The following is a 24,892-nucleotide window of genomic DNA, read 5'->3' as shown; positions in this document are numbered from 1 at the left end:
GAGGTGTATTACCACAAGTAACAGCTGTAGGAGGTGTATTACCACAAGAAACAGCTGCAGGAGGTGTATTACCACAAGTAACAGCTGTAGGAGGTGTATTACCACAAGTAACAGCTGTAGGAGGTGTATTACCACAAGTAACAGCTGTAGGAGGTGTATTACCACAAGTAACAGCTGCAGGAGGTGTCTTACCACAAGTAACAGCTGTAGGAGGTGTATTACCACAAGTAACAGCTGTAGGAGGTGTATTACCACAAGTAACAGCTGCAGGAGGTGTATTACCACAAGTAACAGCTGTGTAACAGCTGTAGGAGGTTTATTACCACAAGTAACAGCTGTAGGAGGTGTATTACCACAAGTAACAGCTGCAGGAGGTGTATTACCACAAGTAATAGCTGTAGGAGGTGTATTACCACAAGTAACAGCTGCAGGAGGTGTATTACCACAAGTAACAGCTGCAGGAGGTGTATTACCACAAGTAACAGCTGTAGGAGGTGTATTACCACAAGTAACAGCTGTAGGAGGTGTATTACCACAAGTAACAGCTGTAGGAGGTGTATTACCACAAGTAACAGCTGCAGGAGGTGTATTACCACAAGTAACAGCTGTGTAACAGCTGTAGGAGGTTTATTACCACAAGTAACAGCTGTAGGAGGTGTATTACCACAAGTAACAGCTGCAGGAGGTGTATTACCACAAGTAACAGCTGTAGGAGGTGTATTACCACAAGTAACAGCTGCAGGAGGTGTATTACCACAAGTAACAGCTGTAGGAGGTGTATTACCACAAGTAACAGCTGCAGGAGGTGTATTACCACAAGTAACAGCTGTAGGAGGTGTATTACCACAAGTAACAGCTGCAGGAGGTGTATTACCACAAGTAACAGCTGCAGGAGGTGTATTACCACAAGTAACAGCTGCAGGAGGTGTATTACCACAAGTAACAGCTGTAGGAGGTGTATTACCACAAGTAACAGCTGCAGGAGGTGTATTACCACAAGTAACAGCTGTAGGAGGTGTATTACCACATGTAACAGCTGTAGGAGGTGTATTACCACAAGTAACAGCTGTAGGAGGTGTATTACCACAAGTAACAGCTGTAGCAGGTGTATTACCACAAGTAACAGCTGTAGGAGGTGTATTACCACAAGTACCAGCTGCAGGAGGTGTATTACCACAAGTAACAGCTGCAGGAGGTGTATTACCACAAGTAACAGCTGCAGGAGGTGTATTACCACAAGTAACAGCTGCAGGAGGTGTATTACCACAAGTAACAGCTGCAGGAGGTGTATTACCACAAGTAACAGCTGTAGGAGGTGTATTACCACAAGTAACAGCTGCAGGAGGTGTATTACCACAAGTAACAGCTGTAGGAGGTGTATTACCACAAGTAACAGCTGCAGAAGGTGTATTACCACATGTAACAGCTGCAGGAGGTGTATTACCACAAGTAACAGCTGCAGGAGGTGTATTACCACAAGTAACAGCTGCAGGAGGTGTATTACCACAAGTAACAGCTGCAGGAGGTGTATTACCACAAGTAACAGCTGTAGGAGGTGTATTACCACAAGTAACAGCTGTAGGAGGTTGTGAGGTAAATCCGGAGATATGACGATAAATCATGATATTCAAGTTATGTCAAGAAGCCCTCTCCTGGTGTCACCCCCCCTTTCCTTCACACAACTTGTTTAGCAACCCATCCCATGGCCATCTCCTGTGATATGGAAATTAGGTGATGTGGGAACAAAGGACACAGGATGACTCCCTGCCGTCACCCTGTAACAAGAGTTGTATCTCATTATAAGGCTCTGGAACTAGCCAGACAGAACGACTCCAGTAAAAAATGGTTCATATCTCGCAAGCCATATTTCCGATAAATACGGCAACCATAAAAATGGTGTTTTCGCATGCGGACGATGCTGGCACACCTTTTTTATGGGAGCGGGAGCTTGGGAAATACCCCAGGCGTGATATCAGCCAATGTGGAACTAGTAGACAAGTCATGAAACCTCTCATTCTGTAGCTAAATTCATAACTGTCACAATGAGAGCATTGGCGTCCGCCTACGACGCTCCCAGGCCAAGTTATGGCCATATTCCATGTTGTGGATTTTGTCCATAACTCCAGCCAGGGGTGGAGCAGTGCTCCCTCTGAGGTCACGAAGGTAGGAGGGGACCTGGATTTGCCCAGGTTGATAACCCTACTTCGGTCATTTTCCAGTGTTCTTTTCGCTGGGGGCACGTGTAGGAAACATCTGTGGGAAGGATCCTAGAAACCTGGGTACAGCGCCCCCCTGTGGCCAGACGCAACAAGGTAACTGCTGGAACTGTGTATGCCTGTTTGTAAACCATGCTTTATCTGTAACTGTACTCTGACATATGTATATTCTGTAGATTCCCTATTGTATATATTGTAGTTTCTAGTGTGCTTTAGGCTGATTAAATTATATAATTAATCTTGGGCTGTTCTGTTATCTCGATCTTGAATCCCATGTCTGTGTGTTCGGCTAATAGTTACCGTAAATCGGTTGGTGGCAGCGAATTGTGCCAAGGATTATTGTGGGGAGGCCAGTGAGATTCGGGGAGATTTTATATATTCCGCCCGCGGAGGTCGGGGGAATATATACCTTACTCTCACCGGGGACCCTTCAATAATCGGCATAAGTAGTATAGCGGCCTCCTTGCTTATGGTCGGGCAATTCCATAATTGGCCTGACTATAAGAGGGGCGCTAGAGAGCGCGTCACGTGCTCTGTCTGTCGGTCGGGAGGTATAAAGGAGGGGTGACCCCCACTTGTTACCCCCCGATTGTGACGTACTGGTAGCCAGCGCGGGGGATTTCTGAGTGACCCCCCCGGTGGTTTGTGACATATTGGTGGCATAGCGGTGGGATCGAGATAATAGTGTGTGTGAGTGTGAGACCCATACTCCCAGACACTAAAGACTGCCTGCAGCAGCTGTGGCTGCTGGGGTCTTCAGACTAGCTCAACACTAGAGTGTCAGAGTGCAGATACTGTAAGGTGTGTGGAGGCATCAGGTGTCAGTTCTGTGTCAGTGACCAAAAGTCTGCAAGAATGGCTGATGGCACCAGGAGCAGAGCTATGCAACTGGCCAATGCTAAGGCAGGAGCCGAAGAGAGGGAGGACGGTGCTGTGGACAGCAATGAGGAGGTTGCCCACGAGTCCTCCAGGAGCTCGACGCCAGAAAACCGTTCTGCCGAGGACATTGCGCAACCTGGCACTGCTGGACAAGATGAGGAGGAGCTCACCCAAGGTTCCTCAACGAGCCAGATGCCAGCCCTCCGCTCTGAAAGGGACAGTGAATCGCCTAGCTCTGCAGCGTGCCGCAGATCACCACGTGCCATTCCACCGAGCCTGGGAGGCTCGGATAGCCTTCTTCAAATGCCTATGGCCCTTCTCCAGGCTGGAGACCAGAAGGGCTACAAGGAACTCCTGGCAGAGCGCAGGGCAGAGCGGCAGGCAGCGCGTGATGCTGAGGCTGCGGAGCGGCAAGCAGCGCGTGAAGAGCGCCAGGCAGAGCGTGAGGCTGCGGAGCGACAGGCAGACCGTGACTACCAGCTGCATCTAGCCAAGCTCCAGCCCTCATCAGCCACACGTGACCTTCAAGACACCAAACTTCCAAAGGTCCGTGTTGAGGACTTCCCAGTGCTGGAGAAGGATGGAGACTTGGACTCTTTCTTGACTGCTTTTGAACGGACTTGCTTGCAGCACCATCTGGACAAGGACCAGTGGGCCAAATACCTGACCCCCCGTTTAAGGGGTAAGGCCCTGGATATCCTTGGGGACTTGCCTGCTGAGGCAGATCAGGGCTACGACACCATCAAGCGGGCCCTGATCCAACAGTACAACCTCACCCCAGAGTCCTACCGCAAGAAGTTCCGGAGCCTACAGAAGGGACCAAAGGACTCCTGGGCTGACCACAGGCGGGCACTTGCCCGAGCTGCCGACCACTGGACCCAAGGCCTGCAGCTTTCCACCGGACCGGAGATCCTGGACTTGTTCATCACGGAGCAACTCTTGTGGAACTGCCCTGAGGATCTCCGCCAGTTCATCCGAGACCAGAAGCCAAAGGGGTCCACGGCTACAGCTGCCCTGGCCGATGACTACACCAACAATCGGGCTCCTGAAGCCAGGAGAGCAGCCACCAGCAGCACCTGGAGAGGGGGTAAGATGAACTCTGCGACTGCCCCACCTGCCCCTAGACTGCAGGGGGTGTCCCCCTCAACTCCCCTCTCCAGGCCCGTGGCAGAACCAAGACGGTGCCACCAGTGCAACCTACCTGGACACTTCAAGGCCATGTGCCCTCAGCGTCCCAAGGCCCCGGCTCCGTCCCCGTCCCAAGGGCCGCCCAAGGTGTATTGTGTGGGTGGGGGTGGTGGTAGGTCCCTGGACAGCTTCCAACCTGTCACCGTCGGCCGGTCTGTGACCATAGGACTGCGAGACAGCGCCTCGGAGGTGACTCTGGTGCGGCCTGAGATGGTGTCCCCCCAAGACTTGATCCCTGGAAAAACCCTCGCTGTCTCCGGGATTGGAGGCACTGACCCGGCGCTGCCTGTTGCTGACATTTATGTGGACTGGGGCGCAGGGCGGGGGGTGAGGGAGGTGGGGGTAACTGATCGGATCCCTGCAAACGTGCTACTTGGGACAGATTTGGGGCAGATAACCTCCCAGTTTGGGCCCCCCCCAAGGGCTGAACCTTCAGCCAGTACTGACATGACTCCTGACAATGTTAATGTGTTATCTATGAATGATGTAAGGGAGGAGGGAGTGAACTCTGATATTTCTGCTTGCACAGACACCATAGACACACACGCAGCTGCAGCTGTGACAGGAGGGGAGGGGGTCAGAGAAAGGTGTGACAATGCCTCTACAAGTAACCAGCCTGTGAGCTGGGATCTGTTGCCCTCTGCAGGGATAAGCAGAGAGCAGGGTGCTGCAGGGGGAGGACCAGTGTGTGGGGTGGGGGCTACCACAGCAAATGTGGGGTCCCCAGAGATTTCACAGCGGGGTTCTGTTGCTGCAGGAGGGGAACAGGCAGGTGAGATTGGGGCCGGTCCAGGAGCGGAAGTGCTCCCAGGTAAGATCTCGGTGCATGGTTCCCCCACAACCGGGGTGTCAGGAAGCCAGGTAGGTCTGCCTGAACCGGCGACTTGGTCAGGAACGGAGGAGGAGCAGGCACGACCCACGGTCGCAGCGGCTGTGGCCGCTGTCACCCGCAGTGGGAGTGCTGGAAGCCAAGGGGCCTCCCGGAGGTCCGATAGCTCTTCCCCTTCTGACCAAGTGGCAGCCGAGTCAGGTGGAGGCCAGGACACAGGTCCCGGGGTACTGACTGAAGATGTGACAGTCTCGTCGATTCTGGCCACATCTAGTCAGGGGTTTCAGGCAGCGTTAGAAGCTGACGACAGCCTGAAAGCTCTTAAGGAGCAGGCGGCACAGCCTCCCTCGGACTCGGACCCGGAGCGAGTGGTCTGGGACCAAGGACGGCTGTACCGGGCCACGGTCCAGCAGGGTTCACCGGAGGCGTGGCCCAGGGACCGACAGTTGGTGGTACCCTATCCGTTCCGGACGGAGTTGTTGCGGATCGCACATGAGATTCCGATGGCCGGACACCTAGGGATCGCTAAGACCAAGGCCAGGTTAAACCAGCATTTCTACTGGCCAAAAATGGGGGCCGATGTGGCTGCCTACTGCCGTTCGTGTGAAACCTGTCAGAGAGTGGGGAAGGCGGGGCCACGCCCCAAAGCCCCACTAGTATCTCTGCCAATCATCGATGAGCCTTTCAGGAGGGTGGCTGTGGATCTGGTCGGCCCGCTGGCCATCCCCAGCAGCTCCGGGAAACGCTTCCTACTGACGGTAGTGGACTATGCCACCCGGTACCCAGAAGCAGTGGCCTTGTCGTCCATTCGGGCTGACAAGGTGGCCACCGCATTGCTGGAGATTTTCTCCCGAGTGGGTTTTCCCCAGGAAATGCTCACTGACCGGGGGACCCAATTCATGTCCCAGCTGATGGAGGCCCTCTGTAAGCAAGTCCAGGTGCGACATCTGGTGGCCAGCCCGTACCATCCACAGACTAATGGCCTGTGCGAGCGGTTTAATGGCACCTTAAAGCAGATGCTTAAGATGTTGGTCGACTCCCATGGGCGTGACTGGGAGCGGTATCTCCCACACCTGTTATTTGCTTACCGGGAGGTTCCACAGGCCTCAACAGGATTCTCACCGTTTGAGCTCCTGTACGGGCGACGTGTGCGGGGCCCCCTGGCTCTGGTGAAAGAGGCTTGGGAAGGGGATTTGGCCACCCCTGGAGTGTCGGTTATCGAGTATGTCATGCGCTTCCGGGACAAAATGCAGGCCTTGACGCAACTGGTACACGACAATATGGCTCAAGCCCAGGCCGATCAGAAGCGTTGGTACGACCAGAACGCTTGTGAGAGGACCTACCAAGTGGGTCAAAAGGTGTGGGTACTGGTCCCCGTACCACAGGACAAGCTTCAGGCAGCCTGGGAAGGCCCATACCTCGTGTACCAGCAGCTCAACCCTGTAACGTACCTGGTCACCCTGGACCCTGCCCGTGGAAGGCGGAAGCCCTTCCATGTGAACATGATGAAGGCACATCATGAGCGGGAGGCATGTGCGCTCCCCGTGTGCAACCTGCCCGAGGAGGGAGAAGCGGAAACCCTCTTGGATATGCTAGCCCAGGTTAGGGCAGGCGGATCCATTGAGGATGTGGAGGTTGGCCACCAGCTCTTGGAAGACCAACGGTCCCAGCTGTGGGCCACCCTCCTCCCCTTCCGGGGGTTGTTTACCAACCAGCCCGGAAGGACTGACTTGGCTGTCCATCACGTGGACACTGGGGATCATCCCCCGATCCGGCGTTCAGCATATCGGGTCTCCCTGGAGGTGCAGCAACACATGCGCCAGGAGATTGACGAGATGCTGAAGCTGGGGGTGATCCAGGCATCCAACAGCGCTTGGGCCTCGCCTGTAGTCCTCGTCCCTAAGAAGGACCGAACCACTCGGTTCTGCGTGGACTACAGGGGGCTCAATGCGGTCACGGTCGCCGATGCGTACCCAATGCCACGCATCGATGACCTGCTCGATCAGTTGGCCGGGGCTCAGTACCTGACCATCATGGATCTGAGCCGGGGATATTGGCAGATCCCCCTGACTCGCAAGGCCAGGGAACGCTCTGCCTTTATTGCCCCATTTGGACTGTACGAGTCCACGGTGATGCCATTCGGGATGAGGAATGCCCCTGCCACTTTCCAGCGGATGGTCAACACCCTGCTCAAGGGACTTGAAGGGTACGCGGCCGCGTACCTGGATGACATTGCCGTCTTCAGTCCCACCTGGGAGGACCACCTAGAGCATCTAGCACAGGTGCTCAGGCGGATCCACCGGGCAGGTTTGACCATCAAGCCGGGAAAGTGTCAGCTGGCCATGAGCGAGGTCCAGTACCTCGGTCACCGGGTAGGTGGGAGAACACTGAAGCCCGAGCCTGAGAAAGTGGAAGCCATCGCATCCTGGCCCACCCCCAGGACCAAGAAGCAGGTGATGTCCTTCTTGGGGACCGCTGGGTACTATAGGAGGTTTGTTCCATGCTATAGTAGCCTGGCAAAGCCCTTGACGGACCTCACCAAGAAGAAGCTGCCCTCTGCAGTCGATTGGACAATGGACTGCGAGACAGCCTTCCGGGCCCTAAAGGACGCCCTGTCCAGCCCGCCCGTGCTACAGGCAGCCGACTTCACGCGGCCGTTTGTAGTACAGACCGACGCCAGTGACTTCGGCCTCGGTGCGGTGCTCAGCCAGGTGGACTCTGCGAGCCAAGAGCACCCAGTCTTGTACCTGAGCAGGAAGCTGTTACCGAGGGAAGTGGCCTATTCCACAATGGAGAAGGAGTGCCTGGCCATAGTGTGGGCCCTGCAGCGTCTGCAACCCTATCTATACGGGCGCCACTTCATCGTGGAGACGGACCACAATCCCCTCAGCTGGTTGCACACCGTCTCTGGGACGAATGGGCGATTGTTGCGATGGAGCCTTGCGCTCCAGCAATACAACTTCACCATTCGCCACAAAAGGGGCCGTGACCACGGTAACGCAGACGGGCTGTCCCGACAAGGAGAGGTCGCGGACGGGCGCACGGGGGAACACCGGAGTGTGCTGCCCCCTAGCGCCCTCAAAAGGGGGGAGGTGTGAGGTAAATCCGGAGATATGACGATAAATCATGATATTCAAGTTATGTCAAGAAGCCCTCTCCTGGTGTCACCCCCCCTTTCCTTCACACAACTTGTTTAGCAACCCATCCCATGGCCATCTCCTGTGATATGGAAATTAGGTGATGTGGGAACAAAGGACACAGGATGACTCCCTGCCGTCACCCTGTAACAAGAGTTGTATCTCATTATAAGGCTCTGGAACTAGCCAGACAGAACGACTCCAGTAAAAAATGGTTCATATCTCGCAAGCCATATTTCCGATAAATACGGCAACCATAAAAATGGTGTTTTCGCATGCGGACGATGCTGGCACACCTTTTTTATGGGAGCGGGAGCTTGGGAAATACCCCAGGCGTGATATCAGCCAATGTGGAACTAGTAGACAAGTCATGAAACCTCTCATTCTGTAGCTAAATTCATAACTGTCACAATGAGAGCATTGGCGTCCGCCTACGACGCTCCCAGGCCAAGTTATGGCCATATTCCATGTTGTGGATTTTGTCCATAACTCCAGCCAGGGGTGGAGCAGTGCTCCCTCTGAGGTCACGAAGGTAGGAGGGGACCTGGATTTGCCCAGGTTGATAACCCTACTTCGGCCATTTTCCAGTGTTCTTTTCGCTGGGGGCACGTGTAGGAAACATCTGTGGGAAGGATCCTAGAAACCTGGGTACAGCGCCCCCCTGTGGCCAGACGCAACAAGGTAACTGCTGGAACTGTGTATACCTGTTTGTAAACCATGCTTTATCTGTAACTGTACTCTGACATATGTATATTCTGTAGATTCCCTATTGTATATATTGTAGTTTCTAGTGTGCTTTAGGCTGATTAAATTATATAATTAATCTTGGGCTGTTCTGTTATCTCGATCTTGAATCCCACGTCTGTGTGTTCGGCTAATAGTTACCGTAAATCGGTTGGTGGCAGCGAATTGTGCCAAGGATTATTGTGGGGAGGCCAGTGAGATTCGGGGAGATTTTATATATTCCGCCCGCGGAGGTCGGGGGAATATATACCTTACTCTCACCGGGGACCCTTCAATAATCGGCATAAGTAGTATAGCGGCCTCCTTGCTTATGGTCGGGCAATTCCATAATTGGCCTGACTATAAGAGGGGCGCTAGAGAGCGCGTCACGTGCTCTGTCTGTCGGTCGGGAGGTATAAAGGAGGGGTGACCCCCACTTGTTACCCCCCGATTGTGACGTACTGGTAGCCAGCGCGGGGGATTTCTGAGTGACCCCCCCCGGTGGTTTGTGACAGAGGTGTATTACCACAAGTAACAGCTGCAGGAGGTGTATTACCACAAGTAACAGCTGTGTAACAGCTGTAGGAGGTGTATTACCACAAGTAACAGCTGTAGGAGGTGTATTACCACAAGTAACAGCTGTAGGAGGTGTATTACCACAAGTAACAGCTGTAGGTGGTGTATTACCACAAGTAACAGCTGTAGGAGGTGTATTAGCACAAGTAACAGCTGTAGGAGGTGTATTACCACAAGTAACAGCTGTAGGAGGTGTATTACCACAAGTAACAGCTGTAGGAGGTGTATTACCACAAGTAACAGCTGTAGGAGGTGTATTACCACAAGTAACAGCTGTAGGAGGTGTATTACCACAAGTAACAGCTGCAGGAGGTGTATTACCACAAGTAACAGCTGTAGGAGGTGTATCACCACAAGTAACAGCTGCAGGAGGTGTATTACCACAAGTAACAGCTGCAGGAGGTGTATTACCACAAGTAACAGCTGTAGGAGGTGTATTACCACAAGTAACAGCTGTAGGAGGTGTATTACCACAAGTAACAGCTGTAGGAGGTGTATTACCACATGCCTGCTGAAATAAAGATGAGGACTGTCATCGTGATGACCCCCTAGAGAACGTCCATTTAGACAAATGGCCCCCCACGCGCAGAGAGCCCGCCCCCCACGCGCAGAGAGCCCGCCCCCCACGTGCAGAGAGCCCACACTGTATCTTGGTACTGGGTCTTAAAATTCAACAAAAAGGGCTGAACTATGAGGCAAGAGCGGAGGCAAGAGCAGAGGCAAGAGCGGAGGCAAGAGCGGAGGCAAAAGGCAGTTAGAAAGACTGAAGCCTTGATAGGACACAAAATGTATTATAATGGGTGCTTGTGTTTTTGTGGTCTGGACACACCAAGGACATCTATCTGTGAGTGAGAGAAGGGGCACAGCAGAGCCCACAATTACCAGTAAGGGGGCCGATGTCCTCACCACGGCCCGCAGCTTGCCCAACTGAACCCCAGCTGTAAGAGACCAGCAGGGCATGGAAGGGGGGGGGGGCAATGTGAGGCCAGAGCGCGGCAGCAATGGAGAATTTAGTCCATTAATGACTGTGGAAATAAGGCAAATCAGCTGTTGAAGGGTTAAAGTAAAGCCAACTCACCTGCAGATCACAAGACAGCAGAGAGGCTCCCTTTGCCTTTGAAATGGTGGTCATAAGTTGGAAGGTGAGCAAGTCATGGACACATACATTGTTATCTGTGTGTAGGGGAAAAAAGCAAACATAACCTTTACAATCCGGCCCCCAGCGGAGACCTCCGAGGATTGCACAACTCACCAAGCAGGCTGACCAGGATCTTAAACTGAGGAACAACATGAATCTGAAAGAAAAGAGAAGAAAAGGTCCTCAGGGTGGTCCTCTCCGAACACCTCCCTACAGAACTCACCCTAAGGACGCTCAGCACAGGATGGGGGCATCCATCTATCTTTACTGTGCTCAGGCTCTATGAAGCCGGAGAGGTCAATCAAGGAAGAGGAGGATGGTGGAGAAAGCGGAAAACCAGCCGGAGGGAAGGTGCCATAATACTCACCTAGGGGCATGGTCCAATCTGATTTTACTGCTCTCCGGGCCGGCGCCTCCTCTCTCCGGGCCGGCGCCTCCTCTCTCCGGGCCGGCGCCTCCTCTCTGCTGCGATCTCCATCCTCCTATCCAACCCAGGCTGGCACTGAGGTCCTGCACAGGTGCACTATTCTCTGCCCTTCTGAAGGCTGATCAAAGTGCTGCAATGCGCAAGCATGAGGAAGGGTTAAAAAATCGCCTGCACATGCGCACTACAATACTGTGATTTGTCCTGCGCAGGACCTCAATGCCAATGTGCATGACGTAGGATGCGCCACGCACACGGGCCTCAAAAGAGACGGAGACTGCTGCAGACAGGAAGTGCCGGACCGGAGAGCAGTGACACTCATCTGACCGGACCACCCCCCTAGGTGAGTACAATGAAGGTGATTTTTATGTTATACAGCACAGCCTGGGTTCCTATATAAAGCATATTGAAATGCTGTATATAAGAAATCACTGTTGGTGGCCGCAGTTTATAGGCCCCAAATCTGGTGACAGGTTCCCTATAAATGTTTGTTCATGGTTCATGCACCGAGCGCCTGTGCTTGGTATGAACAGTTATTCTGCGCAGACGCGGCCTCATTAAATAGACACTGTCAGCACAGAGCAACTATTCAAGAGAAATGCAGCCCTGGGGCATGCTGGGGTACCTTGCTCAGTTTGCCCCTAAAAGTGGAGAACCACTGAAAAATATATCTTCAGCTCTAAAAGAGTGAGGCCACGTAATACTTCTACCACAATCAGGTGTCAGGGTGCGGTGCTGTCAAGGTGCGGTGCTGTCACGGTGCGGTGCTGTCAAGGTGCGGTGCGGTCACGGTGCGGTGCTGTCACGGTGCGGTGCTGTCACGGTGCGGTGCTGTCACGGTGCGGTGCTGTCACGGTGCGGTGCTGTCACGGTGCGGTGCTGTCACGGTGCGGTGCTGTCACGGTGCGGTGCTGTCACGGTGCGGTGCTGTCACGGTGCGGTGCTGTCACGGTGCGGTGCTGTCACCGGAGGCTTCTCCTCACAGTGGAGCCTCACCTGCTGAATCTTCTTAGCAAAGTTCTTATTGGATTTTTCTAGGATTACTTCAAACTGGTTACATCCTAAAAAAGAAACGTAACATGTACAAAGGAAAATACCAGCAGAGAAGGGGCAAATTGTCACACAGCACAAGCACCACCGCTCCATCCAACACCGAACACTAGGGACGGACGCGCCCTGTACGTCCTGACCACTCATCTCCAGACCTAGAGTAGTCATTTATACACAATACAATCCCATTAGGGTCCGACATACAACCATACCCATTTCTTATCCCCCAAACACCCAGTATGACACCCCTGCAGGCCCCCCCACCACACACACAATATATGAAGCCCCACAGCCACCCCCACATACAGGCAATATGATGCCCCACAGCCACCCCCACACACAGGTAATATGAAGCCCCACAGTCACCCCCACACACAGATAATATGATGCTCCACAGCCACCCCCACATACAGGCAATATGATGCCCCACAGCCACCCCCACACACAGGTAATATGAAGCCCCACAGTCACCCCCACACACAGGTAATATGATGCTCCACAGCCACCCCCACATACAGGCAATATGATGCTCCACAGCCACCCCCACATACAGGCAATATGATGCCCCACAGCCACCCCCACATACAGGTAATATGATGCCCCACAGCTACCCCACACACAGGTAATATGAAGCCCCACAGCTACCCCACACACAGGTAATATGAAGCCCCACAGCCACCCCACACACAGGTAATATGAAGCCCCACAGCCACCCCCACATACAGGCAATATGATGCCCCACAGCCACCCCCACATACAGGCAATATGATGCCCCACAGTCACCCCCACATACAGGTAATATGATGCCCCACAGCCACCCCCACATACAGGTGATATGATGCCCCACAGTCATCCCCACATACAGGCAATATAATACCCCACAGTCACCCCACATACAGGTAATATAATACCCCACAGTCACCCCCACATACAGGCAATATGATGCCCCACAGCCACCCCCACATACAGGCAATATGATTCCCCACAGTCACCCCCACATACAGGTGATATGATGCCCCACAGTCATCCCCACATACAGGCAATATAATACCCCACAGTCACCCCACATACAGGTAATATAATACCCCACAGTCACCCCACATACAGGTAATATAATACCCCACAGTCACCCCCACATACAGGCAATATGATGCCCCACAGCCACCCCCACATACAGGCAATATGATGCCCCACAGTCACCCCCACATACAGGTGATATGATGCCCCACAGTCATCCCCACATACAGGCAATATAATACCCCACAGTCACCCCACATACAGGTAATATAATACCCCACAGTCACCCCACATACAGGTAATATAATACCCCACAGTCACCCCCACATACAGGTAATATAATACCCCACAGTCATATGTCCTTTGCGAACGACGTATGACTCAAGCCACATACAAGGTTATCATGGAAAAACAGTTGCTTCCTTCTGCTCAGGCAATGTTCCCCGCTCTGAGGACTGTTTATTCCAGCAGGACAATGCGCCATGCCACACAGCGAGGTCAATGAATGTGTGGATGAAGGACCACCACATCAAAACCCTGTCATGGCCAGCCCAATCTCCAGACCTGAACCCCATGAAAACCTGAAAACCTCTGGAATGTAATCAAGAGGAAGATGGATATTCAATCCATCAAACAAAGAAGAGCTGCTTACATTTCTGCACCAGGAGTGGCATAAAGTCACCCAAAAGCAGTGTGAAGACTGGTGGAAAGCGGCCAAGACGCATGAAAGCTGGGATTAATAATCATGATTATTCCACAAAATATTGATTTCTGAATCCATCTGAGGTAAAACATTATTAGTATTGTTGTGTGTTAATGATGATGACCTTGTTTTCTTTGCATTATTTGAGGTGTGAATACAATGCATTGTTCTGTTATTATCACCATTTCTCATTTTCAGAAAATAAATACAGAATTTATTGCTGGAAATTCGGAGACGTCGTCAGTGGTTTATAGAATAAAGAACAATTCACATTTCACTCAGAAATAGAAAATCAGAAAAGCTGACCATTGTGCAGCGGTCTGTCTATTTTTGGCAGAGCAGTGTGTGGGTGACGGTGCCGGCCTGACGCTCTTCTTCACGAGTCGCCTGGTTGCGGTCAGCAGCGGATCCGTCCTGAGCGGACAGCCCGGGGAGTAACATTGCGCCTTGTAACAGGGACACGTGCGGGAAGCACGACTCACCTTGCTCTTTTTTGACTCTGTACAGAAGTAAATGTCCCGGTTTGGTGCCAACGAGAAGCCAGTCCTCTGAAAAGAGACAATATGGTTACCATTCATTGAGGAAAAGGCAGCGATGAACAGATAAAGGGGAATCACAGGTCCCCAACTGTGTGGCCCCCATCAATCTTCAGAGTCCATTCCCTGCTGTCAGTAGCCACCTAGCTGCCTCCACACCACGCTCTCCGCGAGGCCCGAAACTCTCATGAGGATTGTTATGCTCAAGCGTCCTCCATTTATGTCAACGGGAAAACAACAAGACACAAAACTAGGCTGAAAGCCCCTGTGACCGCACTTTAATAAGGGGTCTTACATCATGTCATCCCCCGCAGCGTGTTATTCATGCCTCATTCATGGCTCCATGCATCAGGGGAAGATTTACTCCAGTAACATCCAAGACGTCCTCACTGGTCCGAATATAAATAATAATTAGTTTGAAATTAGATAATCCCTTTAAAATAAAATGTGCCCTGTATAACCCAGCCCACTCCACTGATTGGCAACTTTCTGTGTACACTGTGCATAGGCAGAAAGCTGCCAATCCGTTGAGTGGGCAGGGTTATACAGGGCTCATTAATATACAAATAGTATATGTGTCCCAAAAGAACCACACACACACAGGAGTACAAATTCCATAAAAATTCAATTTTTATTAAACATATAAATACACACATTTATAAAATATTATAAATCATCAATCAAGGGGTATGAGGAGGACCCCTACCTAACATCCACCCCCCACAAAAGTAGTCATATGTGTCCGGAAAATACACACGAATATGAATCTAGAGGACAAGCAGAGTGTATACATCTCAGAGCTTAATATCAGCTTACAGAGAGGTCTGCTGCCACAAATCTCTATGAAGCCCCCTATAGTCCAGGGTAAATACCACATAGAAACTATTTAGTCACACAGAACAATGTATTAGAGGCTTAAGGCTACTTTACACACTTTGAGATCGGTCCCGATATCGCTAGTGTGGGTACCCGCCCCCATCTGTTGCACGACACGGGCAAATCGCTGCCCGTGCCGCACAACAGCCGTCACACATACTTACCTGTCCGGCGACGTCGCTGTGACGGGCGAACCGCCTCCTTTCTAAGGGGGCGGTCCGTGCGGCGTCACAGCAACGTCACTGAAGCGTCACTGAACCTCCGCCCAATAGCAGCGGAGGGGCGGAGATGAGCGGGACGTAACATCCCGCCCACCTCCTTCCTTCCTCATAGCGGCCGGGAGGCAGGTAAGGAGAGGTTCCTCGTTCCTGCGGCGTCACACGGAGCGATGTGTGCTGCCGCAGGAACGAGGAACAACTTCGTTACTGCTGCAGTAACGATAATTGAGAATGGACCCCCGTGTCGCCGATTAGCGATTTTGCACGGTTTTGCAACGATGCAAAATCGCTTATCGGTGTCAAACGCAACGGCATCGCTAATGCGGCCGGATGTGCGTCACAAAATCCGTGACCCCAACGACTCCGCATTAGCGATGTCGCAGCGTGTAAAGCCCCGTTTAACCATTAACTGGACAAAGATGGGAGCACCGAACACACAGCAGTGGGGGGAAGGAAAGCAGCGCCTATCCCGGACGCGTGTCGCTATCGCTTCTTCAGCAGGATGGAGGCAGGGGCGACGGGGAGATGTATACACTCTGCTTATCCTCTAGATTCATATTCGTGTGTATTTTCCGGACACATATGACTACTTTTGTGGGGGGTGGATGTTAGGTAGGGGTCCTCCTCATACCCCTTGATTGATGATTTATAATATTTTATAAATGTGTGTATTTATATGTTTAATAAAAATTGAATTTTTATGGAATTTGTACTCCTGTGTGTGTGTGGTTCTTTTGGGACACATATACTATTTGTAGACTGTTGATGGAGTTTTTCCAGTCATTAATCCGTACATAAGGGAACCATAGGAAATTATAAATTATTATTAGGGCTAAGCCACACGGCGAGAAAAACAGTGCGAGTGGAGTGCGATAAAACATCGCATTCCCCTCGGACCAATTCTAGCCTGTGTGTCAGCACACATGGGCGATTATTTTCTCAGCCCTAATCGGACCGAGAAAACAATCGCAGCATGCCGCAACTGTAAGCCGAGACTCTTTCTCTCGCACCCATTCAAGTGAATGGGGCGAGAGAAAAATCGCACTGCACTCGCGGTACACCGGTGTACTGCCAGTGCAGTGCGAGAATGGCAATAGCCGGCTATGGAGGAGAGAGGGAGAGAAATCCCTCCCTCCCCTCCTGAGTGCCGGCACGCCCCCCGCAGCTGAGGTCTGCTCGCACAAACGGACCTCAGTTGCAAGGACACAGGCATGACACTCGGCTCTGCTGTACTGCCAGCACGAGCCGAGTCTCATGCAAGTGGATCGCAGTAGTGCCCGTGTGGCCCCAGCCTTATAATGACACTGCAATTTTTCCCTTGGTCTTTGGTTTTGTTTATAGGGCTCATTAATATGCAGGATACATGGCAGCATATTTGCGCTAGTGATAATCTCCAGCTGATAAAACAGAGATTTTATCAAAATTAGAGCAAACAGCCCAGTAAGGGGTGCTTCACACACAGCGAGATCGCTACTGAGATCGCTGCTGAGTCACGGTTTTTGTGACCTCATTAGCGATCAGCAGCGATCTGGCCCCTGCTGTGAGATCGCTGCTCGTTACACACAGCCCTGGTTCGTTTTTTTATTGTTGCTCTCCCGCTGATAAGCGCACATCGCTGTGTGTGACAGCGAGAGAGCAACAATCCTGAATGTGCAGGGAGCAGGAGCCGGTGTCTGACAGCCTGCGGTAAGCTGTAACCAGGGTAAACATCGGGTAATCAAGGTGGTTACCCGATATTTACCTTCGTTACCAGCCTCCGCAGCTCTCACGCTGCCGATGCCGGCTCCCTGCACACACAGCTAAGCGGTGTGCGCTGGTAACTAAGGTAAACATCAGGTAACCATACCCAATGTTTACCTTAGTTACCAGTGTCCGCAGCTTCCAGACGCCGGCTCCGTGCAAGCGCAGCGTCGCTGCTGGCTGGGGGCTGGTCACTGGTCGCTGGTGAGATCTGCCTGTTTGACAGCTCACCAGCGACCATGTAGCGATGCAGCAGCGATCCTGACCAGGTCAGATCGCTGGTCGGATCGCTGCTGCGTCGCTAAAGTGTGACGGTACCCTTAGTGACACATCGCTGCAATCAGGGTCTGTGTATTCTCTTGTTTCATCTATTTTACATCCGGTTTATCTCTCATCCATTTTAAAGAACAGAGATGAATTGAAAAACTTTTACAATTGAGTCTTTGTAATGGTGAGATAGCAATAGACATGAAGCTCTGATGTGCTGAGTCTCCGCAGCGTGGCAGCCGCTTTATACGGATCTCCATAGACTTTACTGGCCGTGTCTCCGCAGCGTGGCAGCCGCTTTATACGGATCTCCATAGACTTTACTGGCTGAGTCTCCGCAGCGTGGCAGCCGCTTTATACGGATCTCCATAGACTTTACTGGCTGAGTCTCCGCAGCGTGGCAGCCGCTTTATACAGATCTCCATAGACTTTACTGGCCGTGTCTCCGGAGTGTGCCGGCCGCTTTATATGGATCTCCATAGACTTTACTGGCCGTGTCTCCACAGCGTGCTGGCCACTTTATACGGATCTCCATAGACTTTACTGGCCGTGTCTCCACAGCGTGCTGGCCACTTTATACGGATCTCCATAGACTTTACTGGCCGTGTCTCCACAGCATGCTGGCCACTTTATACGGATCTCCATAGACTTTACTGGCCGCGTCTCCGGAGTGTGCCTGCCGCTTTATATGGATCTCCATAGACTTTATTGGCCGCATCTCCGCAGCATGCTGGCCACTTTATATGGATCTCCATAGACTTTACTGGCCATGTCTCCACAGCGTGCTGGCCACTTTATATGGATCTCCATAGACTTTATTGGACGCATCTCCGCAGCGTGCTGGCCACTTTATATGGATCTCCATAGACTTTATTGGACGCATCTCCGCAGCATGCTGGCCACTTTATATGGATCTCCATAGGCTTTACTGGCCGTGTCTCCACAGCGTGCTGGCCACTTTATATGGATCTCCATAGACTTTACTGGCCGTGTCTCTGGAGTGTGCTGGCCACTTTATATGGATCTCCATAGGCTTTACTGGCCGTGTCTCCACAGCGTGCTGGCCACTTTATATGGATCTCCATAGACTTTACTGGCCGTGTCTCCACAGCGTGCTGGCCACTTTATATGGATCTCCACAGACTTTACTGGCCGTGTCTCCACAGCGTGCTGGCCACTTTATACAGATCTCCATAGACTTTACTGGCCGTGTCTCCGGAGTGTGCCGGCCGCTTTATACAGATCTCCATAGACTTTACTGGCCGTGTCTCTGGAGTGTGCCGGCCGCTTTATATGGATCTCCATAGACTTTACTGGCCGTGTCTCCACAGCGTGCTGGCCACTTTATACGGATCTCCATAGACTTTACTGGCCGTGTCTCCACAGCGTGCTGGCCACTTTATACGGATCTCCATAGACTTTACTGGCCGTGTCTCCACAGCGTGCTGGCCACTTTATACGGATCTCCATAGACTTTACTGGCCGCGTCTCCGGAGTGTGCCTGCCGCTTTATATGGATCTCCATAGACTTTATTGGCCACATCTCCGCAGCATGCTGGCCACTTTATATGGATCTCCATAGACTTTATTGGCCGCATCTCCGCAGCATGCTGGCCACTTTATATGGATCTCCATAGACTTTACTGGCCGTGTCTCCACAGTGTGCTGGCCACTTTATATGGATCTCCATAGGCTTTACTGGCCGTGTCTCCACAGCGTGCTGGCCACTTTATATGGATCTCCATAGACTTTACTGGCCGTGTCTCCACAGCGTGCTGGCCACTTTATATGGATCTCCATAGACTTTATTGGCCGCATCTCCGCAGCATGCTGGCCACTTTATATGGATCTCCATAGACTTTACTGGCCGTGTCTCCACAGTGTGCTGGCCACTTTATATGGATCTCCATAGACTTTACTGGCCGTGTCTCCGCAGCGTGCTGGCCACTTTATACAGATCTCCATAGACTTTACTGGCCGCGTCTCCGGAGTGTGCCTGCCGCTTTATATGGATCTCCATAGACTTTACTGGCCGTGTCTCCACAGCGTGCTGGCCACTTTATATGGATCTCCATAGACTTTACTGGCCGTGTCTCCACAGCGTGCTGGCCACTTTATATGGATCTCCATAGACTTTACTGGCCGTGTCTCCACAGCGTGCTGGCCACTTTATATGGATCTCCATAGACTTTACTGGCCGTGTCTCCACAGCGTGCTGGCCACTTTATATGGATCTCCATAGACTTTACTGGCCGTGTCTCCGGAGTGTGCCGGCCGCTTTATACGGATCTCCATAGACTTTACTGGCCGTGTCTCCGCAGCGTGCTGGCCACTTTATATGGATCTCCATAGACTTTATTGGACGCATCTCCACAGCGTGCTGGCCACTTTATATGGATCTCCATAGACTTTACTGGCCGTGTCTCCACAGCGTGCTGGCCACTTTATATGGATCTCCATAGACTTTACTGGCCGTGTCTCTGGAGTGTGCTGGCCACTTTATATGGATCTCCATAGGCTTTACTGGCCGTGTCTCCACAGCGTGCTCGCCACTTTATATGGATCTCCATAGGCTTTACTGGCCGTGTCTCCACAGCGTGCTGGCCACTTTATATGGATCTCCATAGACTTTACTGGCCGTGTCTCCACAGCGTGCTGGCCACTTTATATGGATCTCCATAGACTTTATTGGACGCATCTCCACAGCGTGCTGGCCACTTTATATGGATCTCCATAGACTTTACTGGCCGTGTCTCCACAGCGTGCTGGCCACTTTATATGGATCTCCATAGACTTTATTGGACGCATCTCCACAGCGTGCTGGCCGCTTTATATGGATCTCCATAGACTTTACTAGAGGAGTCTTCTCTACAGAAAGAAAAGGAGGAGAGCCGAGTATCACAGTCCGGGGTCACAGATCCGTATATGCCGTGCCTGTGTGTATACATCAATATTTACATATGAGTGTAACTTAGGCTGCTTTCACATTACGTCTTTTTAACATGCGTCCTGAACGTTTTTTTAACGCAGAAATGGATCCAGTGCAAATGCGTTTTCATTTCAATGCATTTGCAATGGACTCGCGTTAACATGCGTTCACCTGCGTTTGCGTGCGTTATAGTCAGGATCCAGCGACTTGCAGTTTTTTAACATCTTTCAAAAACGCTACTTGTAGCGTTTTTGAGCTGCGTCCAACTTCTGCAAATTGCTGGATCCTGACTAAACAGCACGCAAACGCATGTGAACGCTGGCATGCTGATAGACAGGATCCTGCTTGCTCTACTGAGCATGCCCAGAACCAGCCTCCGTGATCAGTCCCTCTCTCTCCTACCTCTGTCTTTCCCCCTTCCTCTCCTCCCTCTCCTCCACCTGAGAGCTGCGGACACTCGTAACCAAGGTAAATATTGGGTAACCACTTCTCTTAGTTACCCGATGTTTACGTTGGTTACGTGTGCAGGCAGCCCGGCTCCTAGCAGCTGCAGACACTCGTAACCAAGATAAATATCGGGTATCCAAGCAAGTATACCCGATGTTTACCTTGGTTACGAGCCTCGCAGCTGTCAGATGCCGGCTCCCAGTCTGGCACGTTTAGTTCCCCTCACTCCCGATCACATGACTCCAATGCCCGCCCCTAAACATCCAGTGACAGGATCCTGCAAAGTAACACATGCGTTTGCATGCATTTTTTGCTGTAAAAGCAGGATCCGCTTTTGCAGCAAAAAAACGTTCAGGACGCATGTTAAAAAGACGTAGTGTGAAAGCAGCCTAAGGCTAGTTTCACACTTGCGTTCAGCGCATTCCGTCACTATGGAGAATAGCGCAATCCGTTAACGCACTGCGCTATTCTCCATAGACTTGTATGGACGACGCACTGTAACGCAAGTGTCTGCGTTGCATCCGCTGGACGACGCAGCGTCGTTATTTTGACGCTGCGTCAGGCGGATGGAACGCAGCATGTAACGTTTTTCTGCGCTTGGCGGAGTGTCAAAAAAACGCAACCTGCAGGAATCCGTTAGACGTCCGTTGTTTTTATAATGGACGCCTATGGTGGTGGATTCCGTTACAATGCGTCATTTGACGGATTCCGTTAACGCAGCTGTCTTTACACAACGGCGCATGCTCAGAAGTGTAAAGTCAAGGAAAAAAAACTACAACGGATTGCGTTATTTTGTACGATCTGTAGCATGCGTTGTGCCACTATATGCAACGCATCCGGTGCATCCGTCACACAACACAATGCTACGGATCCCGTCCAACGCAAGTGTGAAACTAGCCTTAAGGGACGGCACAGACAGGTCCAGCAGTGTGATCCTAACCTTACACCCCCGCCAGCACTCACCCCAGAGTGTCAGCTCCCCCATCCCCAGCACTCACCCCAGAGTGTCAGCCCCCCCATCCCCAGCACTCACCCCAGAGTGTCAGCTCCCCCATCCCCAGCACTCACCCCAGAGTGTCAGCCCCCCCATCCCCAGCACTCACCCCAGAGTGTCAGCCCCCCCGTCCCCAGCACTCACCCCAGAGTGTCAGCCCCCCCATCCCCAGCACTCACCCCAGAGTGTCAGCCCCCCCGTCCCCAGCACTCACCCCAGAGTGTCAGCCCCCCCGTCCCCAGCACTCACCCCAGAGTGTCAGCCCCCCCGTCCCCAGCACTCACCCCAGAGTGTCAGCCCCCCCATCCCCAGCACTCACCCCAGAGTGTCAGCCCCCCCATCCCCAGCACTCACCCCAGAGTGTCACCCCCCATCACCAGCACTCACCCCAGAGTGTCAGCCCCCCCATCCCCAGCACTCACCCCAGAGTGTCAGCCCCCCCGTCCCCAGCACTCACCCCAGAGTGTCAGCCCCCCCGTCCCCAGCACTCACCCCAGAGTGTCAGCCCCCCCGTCCCCAGCACTCACCCCAGAGTGTCAGCCCCCCCGTCCCCAGCACTCACCCCAGAGTGTCAGCCCCCCCATCCCCAGCACTCACCCCAGAGTGTCAGCCCCCCCATCCCCAGCACTCACCCCAGAGTGTCAGCCCCCCCATCCCCAGCACTCACCCCAGAGTGTCAGCCCCCCCATCCCCAGCACTCACCCCAGAGTGTCAGCCCCCCCATCCCCAGCACTCACCCCAGAGTGTCATCCCCCCCATCCCCAGCACTCACCCCAGAGTGTCATCCCCCCCATCCCCAGCACTCACCCCAGAGTGTCAGCCCCCCATCCCCAGCACTCACCCCAGAGTGTCATCCCCCCCGTCCCCAGCACTCACCCCAGAGTGTCATCCCCCCCATCCCCAGCACTCACCCCAGAGTGTCAGCCCCCCCATCCCCAGCACTCACCCCAGAGTGTCACCCCCCATCCCCAGCACTCACCCCAGAGTGTCAGCCCCCCCATCCCCAGCACTCACCCCAGAGTGTCAGCCCCCCCGTCCCCAGCACTCACCCCAGAGTGTCAGCCCCCCCATCCCCAGCACTCACCCCAGAGTGTCACCCCCCATCCCCAGCACTCACCCCAGAGTGTCAGCCCCCCCATCCCCAGCACTCACCCCAGAGTGTCACCCCCCATCCCCAGCACTCACCCCAGAGTGTCAGCCCCCCCATCCCCAGCACTCACCCCAGAGTGTCACCCCCCATCCCCAGCACTCACCCCAGGCTGCCACACACTCTATCTGCAGCGGCAGTTTCTCCAGGATCAACACCTGTTCAAAGGCGTCATGCATGACTGCAGCGGCCTAATACACGGCCAGGCTGCGGCCTCTCCTGGACGGGCGCCCCGGCAACAGCGCACACCAAGAGCAGGAAACCGTCCACAAAGCGGAGAGAAGGCCACTGCTCCGGAGCCACCGCCGCTTCCGGGTATTAGGCCACGCCCAGGAGCTGGAGCCTGGGTGCAGGGAGGCCGCGCCACGGGCTCCGGGACTGTGCCCTCCTGCCCGCCCCGTGTCCCCCTGCTCGCTCCGTGCCCGCCCCGTGCCCCCCCTGCTCGTTCCGTGTCCCCCTGCTCGCTCCGTGCCTCCCTGCTCTGCTCGCTCCGTGCCCCCCTGCTCGCTCCGTGCCCCCCCTTGTTCGCTCCGTGCCCCCCCCTGCTCGCTCCGTGCCCCCCCTTGTTCGCTCCGTGCCCCCCCCTGCTCGCTCCGTGCCCCCCCTTGTTCGCTCCGTGCCCCCCCCTGCTCGCTCCGTGCCCCCCCTGCCCTGCTCGCTCCGTGCCCCCCCCTGCTCGCTCCGTGCCCCCCCTGCCCTGCTCGCTCCGTGCCCCCCCTGCCCTGCTCGCTCCGTGCCCCCCCTGCCCTGTTCGCTCCGTGCCCCCCCTGCCCTGCTTGCTCCGTGCCCCTCCCTGCCCTGCTCGCTCCGTGCCCCCCCTGCCCTGCTCGCTCCGTGCCTGCCCTGCTCGCTCCGTGCCCCCCCTGCCCTGCTCGCTCCGTGCCTCCCTGCCCTCCCCGCCCCGTGCCCCCCTACCCTGCTCGCTCCGTGCCCCCTTGCTCGCTCCGTGACCCCCCTCCTTGCTCCGTGACCCCCCTGCTTGCTCCGTGCCCCCCTGCTTGCTCCGTGCCCCCCCCCTGCTTGCTCCGTGCCCCCCCCCTGCTTGCTCCGTGCCCCCCCCCTGCTTGCTCCGTGCCCCCCCCCTGCTTGCTCCGTGCCCCCCCCCTGTTCGCTCCGTGCCCCCCCCGCTCGCTCCGTGCCCCCCCCGCTCGCTCCGTGCCCCCCCGCTCGCTCCGTGCCCCCCCCGCTCGCTCCGTGCCCCTCCCCGCTCGCTCCGTGCCCCTCCCCGCTCGCTCCGTGCCCCCCCCGCTCGCTCCGTGTCCCCCCTGCTCGCGCCGTGCCCCCCCTGCCCTGCTCGCTCCGTGCCTCCCTGCCCGCCCCGTGCCCCCCTACCCTGCCCGCCCCGTGCCCCCCTACCCTGCTCGCTCCGTGCCCCCCTGCTCGCTCCGTGCCTCGTGCCCCCCTACCCTGCTCGCTCCGTGCCCCCCCCCCGCTCGCTCCGTGCCCCCCCCCCGCTCGCTCCGTGTCCCCCTGCTCGCTCCATGCCGCCCTGCCCGCTCCGTGCCCCTCCTGCTCGCTCCGTGCCTCCCTGCTCGCTCCATGCCGCCCTGCCCGCTCCGTGCCCCCCCTGCTCGCTCCGTGCCCCCCCTGCTCGCTCCGTGCCCCCCCTGCTCGCTCCGTGTCCCCCTGCTCGCTCCGTGTCCCCCTGCTCGCTCCGTGTCCCCCTGCTCGCTCCGTGTCCCCCTGCTCGCTCTGTGTCCCCCTGCTCGCTCCGTGCCTCCCTGCCCGCCCCGTGCCCCCCGCTGCTTGCTCTGTGCCCCCCCTGCTCGCTCCGTGCCCGCCCTGCTCACTTTGTGCCGAGCTTCATGTGAGCGGCGCCATGATGTGTAGTCTGAGGTCTCCACACAGGCACTGTTGG

General features: G+C 54.3%; 1 protein-coding gene across 1 annotated transcript in view; it reads right to left on the bottom strand.

The window, feature by feature from the left end:
- Positions 1-23,365, bottom strand: part of VPS39 (VPS39 subunit of HOPS complex) — a 184,840-nt gene extending 161,475 nt beyond the window's left edge. The window contains exons 1-5 of the mRNA XM_075330479.1: positions 23,141-23,365; positions 14,363-14,428; positions 12,107-12,171; positions 10,801-10,843; positions 10,627-10,721 (exon numbers count right to left, since the gene is read on the bottom strand). Coding sequence (XP_075186594.1) covers positions 10,627-10,721; positions 10,801-10,843; positions 12,107-12,171; positions 14,363-14,428; positions 23,141-23,213 — 342 coding nt within the window. The 5' untranslated portion in view covers positions 23,214-23,365. The remainder of the gene's footprint in view (positions 1-10,626; positions 10,722-10,800; positions 10,844-12,106; positions 12,172-14,362; positions 14,429-23,140) is intronic.
- Positions 23,366-24,892: the final 1,527 nt, after the last annotated feature.

The sequence above is a fragment of the Anomaloglossus baeobatrachus genome, chromosome 12 (genome assembly GCF_048569485.1).
Source record: "Anomaloglossus baeobatrachus isolate aAnoBae1 chromosome 12, aAnoBae1.hap1, whole genome shotgun sequence".
NCBI classification, from domain to species: Eukaryota; Metazoa; Chordata; class Amphibia; order Anura; family Aromobatidae; genus Anomaloglossus; species Anomaloglossus baeobatrachus.
This window is presented reverse-complemented; position numbering and strand designations above follow the sequence as displayed.